The sequence below is a fragment of the Gouania willdenowi genome, chromosome 12, assembly GCF_900634775.1.
Source record: "Gouania willdenowi chromosome 12, fGouWil2.1, whole genome shotgun sequence".
Taxonomy (NCBI): Eukaryota; Metazoa; Chordata; class Actinopteri; order Blenniiformes; family Gobiesocidae; genus Gouania; species Gouania willdenowi.
In genome coordinates, this window is record NC_041055.1 from 19,239,995 (window position 1) to 19,258,046 (window position 18,052).

At 36.2% G+C, this 18,052-nt stretch overlaps 2 protein-coding genes across 3 annotated transcripts; both read left to right on the forward strand.

Moving 5' to 3' along the window:
* Positions 1–1,091: 1,091 nt before the first annotated feature.
* LOC114473228 (protein AMBP-like) lies at positions 1,092–5,348 on the forward strand. Of its 2 annotated transcripts, XM_028462721.1 has the most exons (9): positions 1,092–1,375; positions 1,496–1,609; positions 2,785–2,924; positions 2,990–3,069; positions 3,159–3,278; positions 4,234–4,335; positions 4,422–4,462; positions 4,540–4,612; positions 5,172–5,348. In XM_028462721.1, the coding sequence occupies exons 2-9, from the start codon at positions 1,496–1,498 to the stop codon at positions 5,174–5,176; spliced, it is 675 nt and encodes a 224-aa protein (XP_028318522.1). In that variant the 5' UTR covers positions 1,092–1,375; the 3' UTR covers positions 5,177–5,348. The 2 variants fall into 2 exon arrangements, with proteins under 2 accessions (XP_028318522.1, XP_028318523.1); XM_028462722.1 differs by having other exon boundaries at positions 1,092–1,609; positions 2,993–3,069.
* A 185-nt stretch (positions 5,349–5,533) lies between these two features.
* Positions 5,534–13,500, forward strand: LOC114473230 (protein AMBP-like). The gene is made up of 10 exons (XM_028462725.1): positions 5,534–5,694; positions 6,128–6,270; positions 7,440–7,516; positions 7,662–7,775; positions 7,881–7,982; positions 10,289–10,344; positions 10,476–10,563; positions 10,676–10,843; positions 12,220–12,393; positions 13,345–13,500. The coding sequence occupies exons 1-10, from the start codon at positions 5,575–5,577 to the stop codon at positions 13,368–13,370; spliced, it is 1,068 nt and encodes a 355-aa protein (XP_028318526.1). The 5' UTR covers positions 5,534–5,574; the 3' UTR covers positions 13,371–13,500.
* Positions 13,501–18,052: the final 4,552 nt, after the last annotated feature.

Sequence of the window (18,052 nt, forward strand, 5' to 3'; positions counted from 1 at the left end):
ATGTTTAAAATAAGAAAAAATTAGCTTAAATTCATTAAAAAAAAATTATTTCTGCCAGTGTCTTGCGATCCCAAATGGGGTCCTGACCCCAAGGTTGAGAACCTGTGGTGTAAATGACCAAATACTTCAGATGTAGATATCTCAGTCCCTTCAAATCCATCTGCGTTAACTCCTCCTACAACGTTTGTCCAATTTTGACAAATAAGCTCTCAAAAAATTTGGAAAGTTCCCGATATTTATGCTTGTACTTTTATAATTTGTAACTTTTGAACTTTTTGATTTTTGATATGAAATGCACAAATACATTTGCCTTGTCTTATGAAATATAGCAACAAAATATAGTAACAGTCCGCTCTTAATCCAATGACCAGCCTTAGGTTATGTACATTCTGATTACGTTAGCTCTCCTGTTACTGGAGTTGCTATTGCTAGGTTCATGCTATTGCTAGGTTCATGCTATTGCTAGGTTCATGCTATTGCTAGGTTCATGTTATTGCTAGGTTCATGTTATTGCTAGGTTCATGCTATTGCTAGGTTCATGCCATTGCTAGGTCCATGTTATTGCTAGGTTCATGCTATTGCTAGGTTCATGCTATTGCTAGGTTCATGCTATTGCTAGGTTCATGCTATTGCTAGGTTCATGCTATTGCTAGGTTCATGCCATTGCTAGGTCCATGTTATTGCTAGGTTCATGCTAACACTAGAATAACGTTAATGCTAACATTAATGCTAACGTTAATGCTAGTGCTAAGCTAACGCTAGCAAATGCTAATTCAGTGCGATGTGTGCCAGCACCTGCATCCTCATTTGCATTTTCTTCAGGAAATGCAAATATTCTCGTTATTATTGTTATTGTTTAATCACAATATAATTATAATAGTCTAAAGGATGCTCAAATTTTCTAAAATCCTGCAATCTATTACAAACAATCCGACATAATTGCCCTAAATTACACAAGCTATGGTCACAAAATTATAGAATTTAAAAAGAAGATCCAGCACTGATATTTGTCATTATTTCTTGGATATTGTTGCTTCCTTACATACTGTATTTATCAGGTATACGTGGAAGTGCTAACTATGCAATAAAAATGTCAAAATGGCTCTTTTTTTGCACCCAAAAATCTGTGGCCCTCATCAGTATTTGGCCAATGAACGAACCCCTGCATTAGTGTGTGTTTATGGGACATCCAGTCATGTCAGGCCTCATACACACACTGATCAATATTTTAACAGGAATTTACAGACATGTATTGACGGGTTGTTTCTTTTGTATTCAAAGTCCAACTATTCGTCTTCTTTTTTTGGATGGACAAACAAACACAGGCACATGGACGCACTCCCCTGCAGAAACACACACAGGGCGTTGAAGTGAAGTCAGTACCGTACTTTGCCCCTCATGTGTTTTGCATGTTTGGAATGAGATTTAACAGAGAACTACAGGCCGTCAGTGTAAGCTGAGGGTTAGTGAATGAGGAGTTCTGTATAATCTGCAGATGGCGGCCATTCTTCCTTTTCTATTGGTCATTGGGTCAACAGCGACCCTCGATGTGACCCCCACGCAACCAGGAAATGTCAACCTCATACAGGAAAACTTTGTTCTGGACCAGGTGAGTCACTGAGATTTGTTTTTAAAATACACAGCTCAGTTTACCTCATTCTAATGACGTCAAAATGACCTTCACTTGAATTCATGGGCCTGTTTGATGATGGTTTGTGGGAATGGGTTGGAAGTCATGCTCACCTACGACCATATTAACACTGATTAAAGTCACACCTAATAAAAAAAAATGATAATGGCTGAATTTCTTTCTTTTATCATAATAATTTTAATAATCAATAGCACAGTTATTTGCTCTGCTGACTCTCCACTGTAAGGTCATGTGATCAGATAAAAGGCATTTATGAGTGTAGCGTAAATGTTCCCTACAGTTCTATTTGGGTCATCTGTGTATATTGATGTCCAGACATTTCATTTAAACAGCAATCAAAAAAATTATATTTATAGCCAATAACTAGATCAATATTTATTTATTTATTTGCTTTTTTGTTTGTTTGTTTGTTCATATATATTCGATAACTACTCTTCCTGGGGTCTATACATGTCAACACTACATTATGATGGTCATTTTGAACAAAACACATTAAAACACACAAAACCATATAAAAACAATGAACAATGAATTAACAGTTAACTTACCAAAGCAAACAGTATTTACAATGTATCTTAAAAAAAAGTCCATAACTCATTCATTATAGTTCTGAATGGTGAATAAAGTTAAATCCACAAAACTAAGTACCGGTATTTGAACTGAGTTCTGTAACATGAGATTTTTTTTTTTAAACTTTTTTTTAAAAGCTATTTTACTTGTTAATAATGACTGGTGGCAGAATGTTCTCATTGATTTTTAAGTTAAATATTTTAATCATGTAAAGCACATTGTATTGCCTTGTACAGCACAAATAAATTTGCCTTGTCTTATGAAATATAGCAATAAAATATAGTAACAGTCCGCTCTGAATCCAATGACCAGCCTTAGGTTATGTACATTCTGATTACGTTAGCTCTCGTTACTGGAGTTCAATCATATTCCAGTGAAGAAAAATATTATATTTCAGTAGCTTACTGCAAGCCACCACATTATTGATTCTACTGTAGAAACAGCTCCACAGGCAGAGCAGACTCGTGGCTACAGATGTAGCTTACCCCTTCCTGTATGACTGTGATGTGGATGAATATTTGTTTGTGTTTTATGACCACTCTGACATGTATGTGTCCTCACAGTTCATGGGCAGGTGGTACGAGGTTGCAGTCACTTCTACGTGTCCTCATTACATGAAGCGTAAGAAAACAAACCCCGTTGTTGTCGAACTGATGTTTGAACACAGTGAGGGAAACTTGACGATGACATCATCGACCCTCAGGTAATGCTCAGCTGTAAACTGCCCGACACACTAAAGTAATGACCTGCGTTTGTTTTGACCTTTAGCAGCGACGGTTCATGTCAACACAAACTCACCACGTATAATCTGACCAACACTCCTGGACGCTTCTTCCATCATGTTGCACGTACGTTGTCTCTAGCTTCCTGTTGTTGTCTCTTAGCTTCCTGTAACAAACTAAAGATGAGACTCTGTTTTTTTTGTTTGTATTCCCAGAGTTTGCAGCAGATGTGGATTCATTTGTGGTTCAAACCAACTACACCGACCATGCCGTGATGTTTCTGAAGGGTGTTGAGAAACCGTTAGAAATCACGACCTTTACAGCCAAACTTTATAGTGAGCAGTCTTTCCCCAACTCTACGTTAGTGTGTTAAAAGCTTTGATGTAGAAGAAGTCGTATTCTTGTGTTTAAATTTGAAGATTAAAAGCATGTTTTAGGCCACAGCAGAGCCGGATCATGGCATTAGCAGCGTAGGGGCTTTCCTCCATGGGGCCGCCATCTTTGACAGCAATTTTGATTTAGTTTTAGTCATAGTTTTTGGACCAAAATGCAACTTAATTCTAGTCAAAATGTAGACTATTCATTTGAAACGTAAGAGTTTATGATGCAATCAATTCGTAAGACTAAATAATCATGAGTTCTGGTTGGAATTCGTCCCATGTGACAAAATTAGTTTCGTTTTTGTTAGTTGACGAAAAGTTTTCGTCCACATGTATTTATTTAATTTTTTTCTTAAATTAGTCATGGTCTAGTTATTGTCTCTTAAAAAAGAAAGTGTCTATTTGTACGGTTGCCGTACGGACAACCTACTAACTAGCAATATATGGAGTTTTTTTCCCACAGAATTTACCATATGGAATATAGATATAATTTCACTTTTTGACAACTTTTGTTCAAATGAATTAAACAACGCGTTAGAACGCATGTCAAACTCAAGACCCGGGGGCAAAATCCAGCCCTTTGCATCCAATTCGAGAAAACATGAGTCATTGAGTAAATTACCAATGATTTCAATTGTAGATCTATCAGTTCCTTCAAATATTTGCCAGAGCTCACAATTTCACCATCATGGCATCATTTTAATCTCTAAAAGTTGGAAAAACTCTCCCAAATCCTTCACTGTTTCACAATTTTTTTTTTACTTGGATATTGTCAGTGTATTACATACTTTACATATAATTCATACATGTAAATGCAACATGATGTACAAATAATGCTGATCAAAGTGCTCTGTATTTGGACACTGAACTGAAAACTGCCCTAGAATAAACACCTGCCTCTGTTTGTCAGGCCGAACGGTTCACTATCGCTCAGCTTTACTGGATCACTTCAAATTCTCGCTCAGGCGACTTGGACTGAATGATAATGATGTCATCGTGAATCAGTACAAAGGTAGTGAGCCACACTCCATAGAAAGCATTGAGCGAAACCTTTCCATTGGCGTATAGAATCAATATTCTACTGTCACTGTGTGTCAGGCCAGTGTGATCAGAGTCGTCATGTGACAGCAGAGCCTCAGGTACGTACAGTAGATACTGCACTACTGTGAAGAAGCTGGGTTAGAGTGATGAGGATGTTTTCCTCTGTTCTCCTTAGATGTTTGTTTCTAGCAAATCAGACACAAATATTCATCCAGTGGCACATAAAGAGCAAAGTGCTGTGTCAGCAGGTGAGAGGACGAAGGACTGTGCTGTTGTTTGTACAAGTAGAGATCAGTGTCCAGTTTGTTTAAGAGCTGGAATATTTCCATTACGTGGAACACAACAGATTAGCATCAATAATTAATCAGTTTATCCCTAGTCTTTTAGCATCCGTGTTAAATGCTTTTGCTGCTTATATTGTCAGTGTCTATAGTTAAAACAATTATTCATCCATAGAAGCACATTTTATTTATTTATTTTTAGTTTGTATTTGTTGTTTTTTTTTGTGTTTTTGTTTATTTGACAGGAACAATGTATCCACATTAGTACAATAAAAAAAAATTCACACTCTAAAACAGCATAAACACATTCACAAAACTTTTATAATTCATAAATAGTTCAATACATATTTTAAATATAAAATACAATGCAAAAAAACTCATGATTATCGGGGCTGATGAATGCAGTTCTGATTACTAGCCAATTTCTTATCTGGGTTTTAAATGAATTATATGTTGAAGTGTCCCTAATATTTACAGTTTTTTTACCTTATCAACCATATTTTAATTGTATAATGTTTGTTTACAGACTGAGAGAACCAACAGGAAAAGGGGCAAAGATCATCGCACACCCACATCAGATCCTTTTAGCTTTGATTGAGTGTAAAAACTTTCTTTTTCCATCATTTGTGTGTGATCGTTTTATCTGTATCGCTGTAATATGTTCCTCTGCTTTAAACCACAATAAAATACATTTTAGCTAAAATCATTGTCAGATATTAACTTAGTCGATCTCTGTTTAAGCAGTCTGCTGCCCCCAGAGCTGCATCTATGGAGACCTTTGCTCCTCTGCTTGTTTGTTTGTGGGGGACGGAGAACATGCAGGTTCAACGCCCTAGTCCTCCTCTCAGTAGCAGCAGCAGCAGCAGAGAGAGAAGTAGAGAAGAAGCAGAGTCGTATTCTGACAGAGAGCACATACATACACTGACAGGATGCAGAACGTTTGGATTGTGGTTCCTCTGCTGGTTCTGGGATGGTCGTGGACCCTGCAGGGGATTCCTGTGCTCCCAGAGCCCCTGTTCCCCACGCAGGAGAACTTTGATGTGACGCAGGTGCTGTATATCACTAAAGGGCTTAAGGGACGATATTGTATGATTTTGTGTTTAAAACATTTACCAATTGTTATATTTGTTTAAAATCATCAAATGTTTTAGTTTATCAGTCATTTTAATTTGCATGGTAACAATCTTTCTAAGCTAAATGCAAAAAAAAAAAACACATGATAAATAATCAGTTTAAATGCTAAAAACACCCTTCTTGTGATTTTTCTGCATTGTCTAATCCAGTGGTCACCAACACGGTGCCCGCGGGCACCAGGTAGCCCGCATGGACCATTTCAGGGTCAAACTTATTTTTGACTCAATCCTGACAAACAGACAAAGAAACACATTTGAAAATAATTACCTCCTTGAAGGAGGTAACGAGCCGAAATACTAAAAAAATCATTCATACATTTTTGATGTCTTTCAAATCTTATCTTGGCAGCTTTTTGGAACTTGGCGAGACATCGCTGTGGCGATCTCATGTCCAACCATAGCTTGTCACCACCGCGATGCAACCATTGGTAAACTGGTAATTAAGACTGGAACGTCAGAGGAAAAACTCAAGTTGAGCAAAACTGTGCTAAGGTTTGTTTCAGTCACACACAAAATGAATGGTCTGGGTCAGATTACAGTGGTCCACCATATTACTATTGAATTCTAGAGACTGCTGTATCCTGGTGCTGTGTTATCAACCTCCAATATGTACTTTAAATAAGAATAGCAATATGTCATCTTAAAGAAGCTTAAATACATAAATCTAGTTTCTGAGGCCAATATCTACTGATTATGGGTCCAACTTCCTGTGTGACAATACATACAATACGTTAATCAAAGCACATTTTTATCAGTAAAATCACAAAGTGCTTAACCTGGATCATAAAATAGTAAGACAGCATGAAATGTAACTCAACCTCCAGCTTTTGGTTATACAATTATAAAATATCATACACTATTTCTTAAATGTGCATAAACGCAAATATAATTACTAATTCCCAGCTACTGCTGCTGATAAATGGGTGCATAATCATATCTTCAGTAGCAACTGGGGTGGGAACCTCCGGGTACGTCACGATACGATACGATACGCGATACAAAGCTCACGATAGCGATTATCTCACGATATGACTATACTGCGATTATCGATATTTTGGTCAGAAATCAATCTACGATAATCGATGACATAACAAGAAAAAAAAAAAAGATTAAGTGAAAAAATACAATTTTTATTTTTTATCTCTGAAAAACGATAAATTGAAAAAGTGTCCTATGAACAGTGACACTATTTTAGTGCAACATTTCTGTGAATAAGTGTCAACAAACCAATGAAAACGATTAAGTATCTCCAATAGCGCTTTCTGTAAAAAAAAAATAGGGTCTTTCTTACCAGTGACACCATTATAGTGCAATATTCCAGTAAACAATATATTGGTTCCTTCAACAAACAGTGACAACATTTCTGTGAAGACGTACCTGCACATTTTAGTGAAAAAGCAGAAAAGGTTTTGAAAAAAAATAAAAATAAAATAAAAAAAAATATATATATATATATATATATGAAAATCAATACTCAATTGTACGGAAAAACATCGCGATATATCGCCGTATCGAGATATTGCCCAAGAATAAGGTGAATAAAATGCAAAGTGTACTTTTAGAGTTCTACCGTTCTTTTTTCCCCATGTTATTTGTTACTGTTCTTCCATAGTATCTTTGGTTTTTACCTATATATAAAGATTACTTACTGTATTTACTAGAGATGGCATCTGTAAGGAGATCTCAGGAGAATATGAGCTGACCGACACACCGGGACGCTTCTTCTATCATGTTGAAAGTAAGAAAAGAACATCACTTTATTCATGCTCTGATTTATAGTCTATGTCCTCTTTTTACTCAGAATTGTAATTTGACAGTTCTCCAGTCAGCAGCTGTATGATTCCACATAATAACTCTTTCAAACGCATTATTTCCTCCTGCAGAATCTCAGACAGACGTGGATACTTATGTTGTTCACACAAACTACGACGAGTACGCCATCGTCATAATGGTCAAACAGTCACCGGGCCAAAAACGCACAGTATTCAAGCTTTACAGTGAGTCATCAATTCAGACTGAGCAAGCAAGCAAAATTCTTCTTTAAAACCTCAAATTAAGGTCAGACTTGTTTGGTTTGTGTGCTTTGCCTCTGTGCTGCTCAGGTCGGACCATGTCTGTGAGAGACACCATCATGGATGACTTCAAGACTCTGGTGAAGCAGGAGGGGATCAGTGAGGACGCCATTGTGATGAAACAGAACAAAGGTACAGAGGAGGGACTTTGTCAGAAGTAGATTTACTATACAGACCCTTTCCAAAAAAAAATAGGATCTCATGGAAAAGTTGTTTGTTTTTGATTCCCGAATGAAAGGCACACTTTATTTTCATTTGATAAAAAGGACCTTGGACCACTGACCAACAGTCCAGTCCTTCTTTTCCTTTTTTTTCTGCTAAAACTGACAAGCAAATGGTGATTTCTTTACAGTATTTTAATTTTTTGAATGCCTGTTTTTGTGGGTTTTATGAGCTGGAAGCCCAAATTATGTAAAAATAAACAAATGAATACTTGAAATTGTAGGACCTGAATCTATAATTTATGAAAGTTTAACTTTTTGAAGGGAATTATGGAAATTAAACAACTTTTCCATGATATTCTATTTTTTTGGAAAGGGTCTGTATGTGCCCATAGCAGTTGGAGTAATTATAAAGAAATCCTCTCTGACTGGTTGTAATATATTTGAAAGCCAATAGAAAGCATCAATGAGCTTTCCCCCCCTTATTGGAATATAAGGCGAACTAGTACTAGTGAACATTTGAATTATACTCGTAGTACTAGTGAACATTTTAATGTCTACTAGTGGAACTAGTGAACATTTTAATGTCTACTAGTGGAACTAGTGAACATTTTAATGTCTACTAGTGGTACTAGTGAACATTTTAATGTCTACTAGTAGTACTAGTGAACATTTTAACATCTATTCATAGTACTAGTGAACATTTAATGTCTACTAGTGGTACTAGTGAACATGTTGATGTCTACTAGTGAACATTTTAATGTCTACTAGTGGTACTAGTGAACATTTTAATGTCTACTAGTGGTACTAGTGAACATTTTAATGTCTACTAGCGGTACTAGTGAACATTTTAATGTCTACTAGTGGTACTAGTGAACATTTGAATGTCTAATAGTGGTACCAGTGAACATTTACTGTCTACTAGTGGTACTAGTGAACATTTGAATGTCTAATAGTTGTACTAGTGAACATTTAATGTCTACTAGTGGTACTAGTGAACATTTTAATGTCTACTCATAGTACTAGTGAACATTTTAATATCTACTCATAGTACTAGTGAACATTTAATGTCTACTAGCGGTACTAGTGAACATTTCAATGTCTACTAGTGGTACTAGTGAACATTTTAATGTCTACTAGTGGTACTAGTGAACATTTTAATATCTACTAGTGGTACTAGTGAACATTTTAATATCTACTAGTGGTACTAGTGAACATTTAATGTCTACTAGTGGTACTAGTGAACATTTTATTGTCTACTAGTGGTACTAGTGAACAATTTAATGTCTACTAGTGCTACTAGTGAACATTTTAATATCTACTAGTGGTACTAGTGAACATTTTAATGTATACTAGTGGTACTAGTGAACATTTTAATGTCTACTAGTGGTACTAGTGAACATTTTAATGTCTACTAGTGGTACTAGTGAACATTTAATGTCTACTAGTGGTACTAGTGAACATTTTATTGTCTACTAGTGGTACTAGTGAACAATTTAATGTCTACTAGTGAACATTTTAATATCTACTAGTGGTACTAGTGAACATTTTAATGTCTACTAGTGGTACTAGTGAACATTTTAATGTATACTAGTGGTACTAGTGAACATTTTAATGTCTACTAGTGGTACTAGTGAACATTTTAATGTATACTAGTGGTACTAGTGAACATTTTAATGTCTACTAGTGGTACTAGTGAATCAAAAATATTTTAGTTACACTTTTTGCTTCACTAGGAAAGTGTATTTGTGCAATAGTTAACCAAAACTGAGTACATGAACTCGGAAATTTAAGCACGAGCAGGGCCGGCCATCCCGCCAGACAACCCAGGCGGCCGCTAGGGCGCTATCTGCTGGAGGGGCTTCAAATTACACCCCCCCACCATTTGTAATTTTTTTTAATAACAATGTAAAAAGGTATAATAAACGTGAAAGACCCTTTACAATCACTGTACATGTTTTCTCTTAATTTATTATAAATATAAACAATTTTTAACTATACTTGCTAATCTTCTGCCCATGTTTATGTTTATTTTATTTAAATTCTTGTTCTATTCTATATAATTCTATTGTGTTGTTTGCACATTGTGTTCTTTGGCTTTAAGATTTGTGTTACCGACTAGTAAAACCAAAGAAGAAAGTAGAAATGTCCTTGTACTGAAACTTTTATATTTTATTTTAACTTTTGATTGAACTGTTTTGCATTTCTTTTGGATTTTGCACCATTGTTGTTTTTCCTGACTTAAACATTCTGAATCTTATTTGAATCATTTCCTAGGTGACTGTGTTCCTGGACAGCTCACAGCAGAAGCTCGAACTCAGCCTGAAGCTCAGGTACTGAACAAAATACATCTCACAAGATCTGTGTGGTCTTTATCTATGATGCACAAATACAGATGTAATACAGATTCGATTAGATGAGGTGTTTTTTGTTATGAAATGGCTTTTGTTTGTGTATGACACAGCGTGTCAGGAGGAACGTGCCTCTGCCCTCTCTGGCTCCTTTAGATGTGGAGGGATCTGGTGACGACACTTCTCTTTTCAATGGAACTGGTCAGATGAAAGAAATGCTTTACACTCTTTTTTTAAAAAAATAATAATGATTATGAAATGGTTTATGTGTAACATTGTGTGATGAGTTCACTATTCCTCTCTGGTCCCACAGAGTCGTGTAATGCAGCTCCAGACACGGGGCCCTGCTTTGGGCTGCACCAGCGTTACTTCTATAACTCGTCCTCAACGAGCTGTGAGTTCTTTAAATATGGAGGATGTTTGGGGAATCAAAACAACTTTGAAACAGAGAAAGAGTGTCTGCAGAGGTGTCGCACTGAGGGTGAGGAGCACACGCACACAGACACACACATCTGTGACGTCTCATAAGAAAACATGTACATGACATTCACTGGTGTAGTCGTCCCTGGAGACGTGGGGAAACTTTCAAGTTTTGCTCTTTTTTTGAACAATTCCAGAAAAAATATTCTGTTTATAGTTTACTAAAAAAACATTCATCAGTAAAATTTGCTCATTGTCACACATGCATAAAGATAAAAAAAAAAAGTGTGTATACATCATATACCTCCTTATGCCCTGGACTACACCATTGAAGGTATTCTTGTTATATGTACTTCTTATAATACATTATGAGACCCCAAATTATTAATTTACCACCGTTGTTGTGAAACCAAATACATTTAGCACATTTAAAAATAACAATGATAATAATTCAATGTGAAGATGTGCAACAATTCAGAAATCATGAGAAAACGTTATATTGCTTTAACTTATATGCCTGTCTATTATAACATGCAGGTTTGTTGTTGTTGTTTTTTTACAGTAATTTTAAGGGCCATATTTGATCTTTCAGATGGTTCGATTTTATTCTGCATACCATATGTTTGACACACCTGATTTTGTGTTTTTTAATATTTATTGTTATTGTCAATAATAATGGCTTGGACGGACTCAAAGCACATTACAAAAACCATTATTAATTCACATCAGTCATAACTAGGGGTGTGTATTGATACGATTCGTATCCCAATACATACTGTAGGTCACGATACGATACGATATATCCCGATATTAAAGTATCAGGTGATTATTGCAATTTTTATTTAATATATGACTTAAGAAACAACTAGTCTGTGAATTTGTACACCTTCATGAGAACATTATGTATGAAGTACATTTTATATGACATATTTTACACTCAAAACATTGGCTTTAACATGCCATGTGCCAACAACTTAGAATAAAAAAATAACATACAATCTGCCTTTGCCTTTAAACCACCTTTGACTTTAATGCAACTTAAATATATGCCTAGAACAACAAATAAATGCAGAAAGTTAGTACTTTTTTTTTTTTTTTTTTAGATTTTATTGAAAAAAACACAAGCTGGTCAACATTATCAAGTTTTTAAAAATAAAAAAAAAATCAATAAAAAAATGAAAAATCAATATTGATGCATTTTGAATCAATTCGAGCATCGATTTAGTCATAACAGTGTTGGTAAGCTACATTGTAGCCACAGCAGGCATGGGGAATACTGACTGTATAATATTGAGATTGTTTGTAAATGCTTATGTATAAAAGTACACACGGATGTGTGCACTTGTACGCACACTGGTGTATGTGTCTGCTATATGTGCATGTAAATGACACTTGACACGTTATGTGTGTTATATATATTTATCTATTTGTCTCCAGCTGTGTGTCGCCTGCCAATGGACGCCCAGCCCTGCACAGGACATCCCATAATCTGGGTCTTTGATTCCAGCGCTGGCCTCTGTGTTTCTTATAAAGCAGGATTCTGTCAAGGCAACGGGAACAAGTTCTACAGCAAGGCAGAGTGTGAGGAGTACTGTGGTGTGATCAAAGAGGGTGAGTTACCCTAATAAACTGAATTTTGTTGTGGTTTTGTCAATTTTTTAGTCATTTTGTTATTTTGTTATGTTTAGTGGTTAGCACAGGCGTCTCAGAGCAAAAAGGTCCTGGGTTCTAGCCCTGGGGTGGACACTTGGGTCCTTTCTGTGTGGAGTTTGCATGTTCTCCCCGTGCGCATGGGTTTCCTTGGGGTACTCTGGCTTCCTCCCAAAATCCAGAAACATGATTGTTAGGTTGTTTGGAGTCTCTAAATTTCCTTTAGGAGTGAATGTTAATGGTTGTCTGTCTGTGTGTGTGTTGCCCTGCAATGGTGCCTTGTCCAGGGTGTACCCCTGCCTAACGCCTAGTGTGAGCTGGAAATAGGCACCGGCAGACCCCCCACGGCCCTGAGAAACGGATGGATGGATGGATGTTGTTTGTTTTTGGAGTAATTTTGATTATTTTGGTGTGTTTTTTTCCCTGATTTTTGTGTATTTTTGTATTTCTGCAGTGATCCTGTGTGTTTTTACTGTGTCTTTGACTATTTTTGTTTTGATTATGTGTATTTTTCTCTATTTTTGGAGTCATTTTATGTATTTTTGGAGTCATTTTATGTATTTTTGGAATCATTTTATGTATTTTTGTTACTTCGTGTACATTTCTGTTATCCTCTGTGTCATTTTCTACTGTTACTTTGGGGACTGAGGTCCACATGTGGCCCCAGAGCTTTCAGAGCATTACTGTCTGACAGGGACGGAAACATCAACATTAATGCATTTATTTTACGTATTGTCAACCCTGCAGGCCTGGTTCCAGCCTAACTGAATGCATAGAGTAAAATCTCTCTTTCTTTCTTTCTCTCTCTGCTTTGTCATTAACGTACTGTATATTATTTAATGTGTGTGTACCTTACATTATGAAGATCTTTAAAGGTGTTTAATGTGTTTTTTTTTTTTTGTCTTATTACAGAGGAACAGCTGCTGAAGGCAAACTAAAGGAGATGAAAAGAAAGTAAACTCTATTACATGACTGTAGGATTAGTTGCACGACATCCATACAGTATGTAACTTAGACTCAGTAGTGATACTGTATTTCCTGTGTTCATCAATAAAATGACACCACTTTGAATTTTTTGTTGTTCTTGTTTGCCAGTTTTACAAACATTTGGATTTTATTAAAAAAGAAAAAGAATTGCTTACTGTACATCTGCTGTGTTTGGATGATACATTTCTTTTAGAAAAAAATGTGTTAATCAAGGATCTGTCAGTCATTCTTTTTAAAAAAAAATAAAAAATAAGTTAAAAAAAAAAAAAACCTTTACACAGCTTAAAGTGTTTGTGGATGAAACAACAGCAGATGTACTAACAGAGTTTAGATAAGTCGCTGAAATAGCATCTTTCTTTCTTTTTTTTATTTCATTCTTTCATTCATTCTTTCTTTCTTTCTTTCTTTCTCTCCTTCTTTCTTTCTTTCTTTCTTTCTTTCTTCCTTTCTTTCTTTCTTTCTTTCTTTCCTTCTTTCTTTTTTTCTTTCTTTCCTTTATGTATATGTATGAACTGGCTTTCTTTGATTAACTTTGAAATGGAACATGTACAGCCACTTTAAAAAAAAAATACATTATTTCAATAATTTTCTGACCTAAAACCTCTATTTGTTGATCTACTTTGTTCACACTGTCATGTGCCAGTGACAGTTCTAGTTAAACCAGATGGATGAATAAGGGAAAATATCTAATGTCTATTACCTGATTTTGCTCTTAGGCACATTTTTGATCTCTTCCAGTTTGATGCTTTGCGTCCAATCACGATAACACTGTCCAACTTTGCTACTAATAGTTGTTAGAACTTCTAATTTACATTGCAACTTTAAATTGTTTTGGACACTTGGGTTTTTGGGGTTTGCATGTTCTCTCTTTGCATGTGTGGGTTTATTCCGGGTGTACTTTGGTCTCCTCTCACTATCCAAAAACAGTATGTGAGGTTAACCAGAGTCTCCATATTGCTGGGAGTGTGAGCGAGTCTATGCTTGCTGTGTAATGGACTGGCGCCCTTTTCAGGGTGTAACACCCACCTGAACCACCCTGAATGAATGGATGATTTATTTTGTGTTCATGAAATCTCCGTATGTCATTAATTTTTATTAAGTAAATTTCCCTGATGACCACATTGTACTGCAATCTTCAGCATGTAATACCCCCTTTGGCCACTAGATAGCAGCAAAGCATTAGTAAGGTTTGAGTTCACTATGAGTTTACATAACAGGACACATTCAAGATGCACCAAACGTCCTACAGCAAAACACAACTTCAAACAGGATTTTAAAACAAAATACGTTTTAAAAATCATCTTTTTTTTTTTTTTTTTTTTTTTTTTTTTTTTTTTTTTTTTTTTTTACCAAAAATGTAATTTAATAAAATTTTAAATTTTAAATCCATATCAAATTTGTTAACAAAGTGAATATTTCCAGAAAGGGACGACCAATGATATGCAATTAGCATTTTGATGTATGTTCCACTATTTGACAGCTTGGAATTACTTTCATAATCTGTTGTAAAAAAAACAACAATTCAAAAATCACTTTGTACGAATTGCCAGAGTTTTAAGCAGCTTTGGTCAAATACATAACATTAAACAATATCTTACCAGTTTAACAGGTTTAGTAAAAAAGCTTGTGTTTTGGTGGAACCACGTTGTTCATGTATTGCAAAAAGCTAATGTACATAAAGGAAGATACGCTTTAGATCATGGAGATATGGACTACAAAGAGCATTGAAAACCATTAGTGTGTGCATAAAAGACTGTAAATAACAAAAACAAAAATACGATTTAAAATCCCCTATTTGGTAATAAACCTTAAACCTGATGCTATGCATACGAGGAGTTGGGGGGGGCATTACAAAAGTTTTCATTACAGTTTTTCCAATTTTTAACATAACTTACACAATATATAAATATTTGAAAGTGCCAAAAAACACAGTGACTAGGAAATAATTGAAACGGTGATATAAAATTCAAAGGTTCACAAAATATAACCAAGTAATAAAGTTTTAAAGGACCAGCAGCCGACATTTGTCCCTGCTTCCCGTAGCAGCTGAGTGCTTTGTTTACAACATGGAGGACACTGCGGGTGCTCCATAGACTCACTCGTCTGTTGTTTGTAGTGAAGCAAATAGACAATTGGTGAATGCGGACTGCGGAGTAATGTTGTTAGAGACTTTTAATGCCATAATCTACGTTGTTGGACTTTTAAATGCTTTTATTCTATATGGATCTTTTTATTCTGTCCTACCTGTTGTTTAACTTAGTGATTTACAACTGCCGGCAAGTTTACCCTTCCATGTTAAAGTGTATTTCCCATATTAAAGCACATGTATCCAGAGTTGTACGATATATCATAGAACATAATAAATAAATACACTGCTTATTTTGAGCATTACTCTTTCCTTTAGGTTACAGTGGGGGCTGCATTTTGGATTTATTTTGGCAGGTCCATAATACAGCTTTCAAAACTCATGGCAAGTATCTCAAACTCCGCCTATGATGGTATGACTAAACCAATCCTCACACTGAGGATTCACAGTGAAATGAATATAAAGTAGTGTTTGCACTAATTGAGGCTTACAGTTACAGCTAGCCACTCCTGAGTTTAATGATCCATGTTTGGACCACACTTAGATCAGTGGGACTATGGGAATATGAGGATGACTGGATGAAGACAACATATTTAACAGGAGATTTAAAAACATTAATGAGGTTTGAATAAATAGTGACGCTAAGAAAAGAGAGGTTTTTATATCTTCCCCAGAGATTATCCACTCAGTCAAAACACTGAAGGTGAAAAACTGTAATCTGAACCAAACTGTTGGCATGATGAGACAAATGTTATACACGTGAATCTCCGAGCAGTAACACACACGTGTGGATGGGTTACTTGAGGCGCTAAACAGAGAGATCTAATATATCAGTGATGTAAATCTGTGTAATGATAGAGGGAGGCATCAGGCTCCTATAAAGGGAGACAATATGCCATCACCTCTGCTTCACTGCTGTAATGAACAACAGGTACAGTATATACTGTAACTGTTGGTCATGGTGAAGCTAAGATGTTACGAAGGACGTAATGACTTTGCTCAAGTGTTGCCAGCAGCTGGTAAAACAATGTCAATGTCAACAATCTCTTTAACTTACAGGTCATTTTGTATGTGTGCAGACAGGATTGATGGCAGAGGTGAAACTAATCTAAATCAGTCATTTTACTTGTACTTAAAGCCACACTGAGGACTTGTTTTTTGTGACCTAAAGAGTTGATGCATAGGAGTTATTTTAAATGATTCCTCAGGCCAATATACAGCGCTAGACAGTATCAATGCTCCGAGCGGGGCTTCCCTCTTGAAATAACGCCCATGTAAGTTTAGAGAAGACGGACCGTCTTTGGCCAGGTCATGTGACCTGGAGAACGCCTGGAGTGAGTGTGTGTGTGTGTGGAAGCGGTGACAGAGGAGAGCGAGAGAGAGGTCTGATCACTTCTTTTTCTTCTTCTCCGGCCGTATGTTTACAGCACTGATCATAGACAGCTCCGCTTTTACGGTTTAAATGATCAACTTACGGAGTTACTAAAGGATGAGCTCACTCAGAATGTAGGCTTATTCAGGAAGTTAACCACTTTAATTTTGCTTTGATAAATTGAGGAAGTGTAGTACAGCCCTCTGCTGCAGTTGTCTGCAATGTAGCGGGAGGGAGCAGGAAGGGGCTGCAGTGGGAAAGTTGTCGCTTGAAGTCGCTTGAAAAGTTCAAATTTTTCAACTTTGAGCGACGAGGTAGCGCTTGACCTCGTCGCTCAAATCTTGAGGGGGGATAACTTGAGGTTCCGTCATTTACATTGATTTGAATGTAATCAAATCGCTTCAGTGTGAATGCACCTTCAGGCATTTCGCGCAAGCGACAGATTCCTACTTACATAAAACTAACTTTACTTTTATTTAATAGTGAGTCAATGATCTCTGTTTAACCAACAGGTCAACTACTGTCTGCATACACAATCAAAAGACAAGTGTGGCTGGCCCGACTGACTGTTTGTTGATTTTTGCGACAGTGCTGCGGCACTTGTGGCCACTAGCGATGCTAGATGTGAAATTTACAGATCTAGTGCCCCTAGTGGCCAAAAGTTACACGGTGTTGCTTTAAGTACATTTTAAAAGAAGTGAAGTAATTCATTACATTTCTACACCCAATTGTGCAACATTTTATCTCTTTCATTTTAGGTTTATACATGAAATGTTTACTGTATGCAAGGGAACCGTGGCAAGATGTATTACCAAAAATAAACGTGGGGGGTGAAAGTAACAAGTAAGTTGAGTATTTTATGTACGATAGTACAAGCAAGTAACAGTACTTCTACTTGAGTACGATACATAAGTACTCTTTATACCTCTGATTGATTTACCTAAAAAAGTTATATTTCTGTCGAGCTATAATATATAACTGATATATAAACTTTATTCATTATAACCTTTGTGAATCAGCAGTAACATGGGGGCACCGTGTCTTAGTGGTAGAGTGGGTCATCCAATAACCGAAGGGTTGTGAGTTCGAGTCCTGCACTATCCAAGTCATTGTGTCCTTGTGCAAGGCACTTTACGCCTTGTATGACTAAGTGTGACTAGTGCATGAATGTTGGT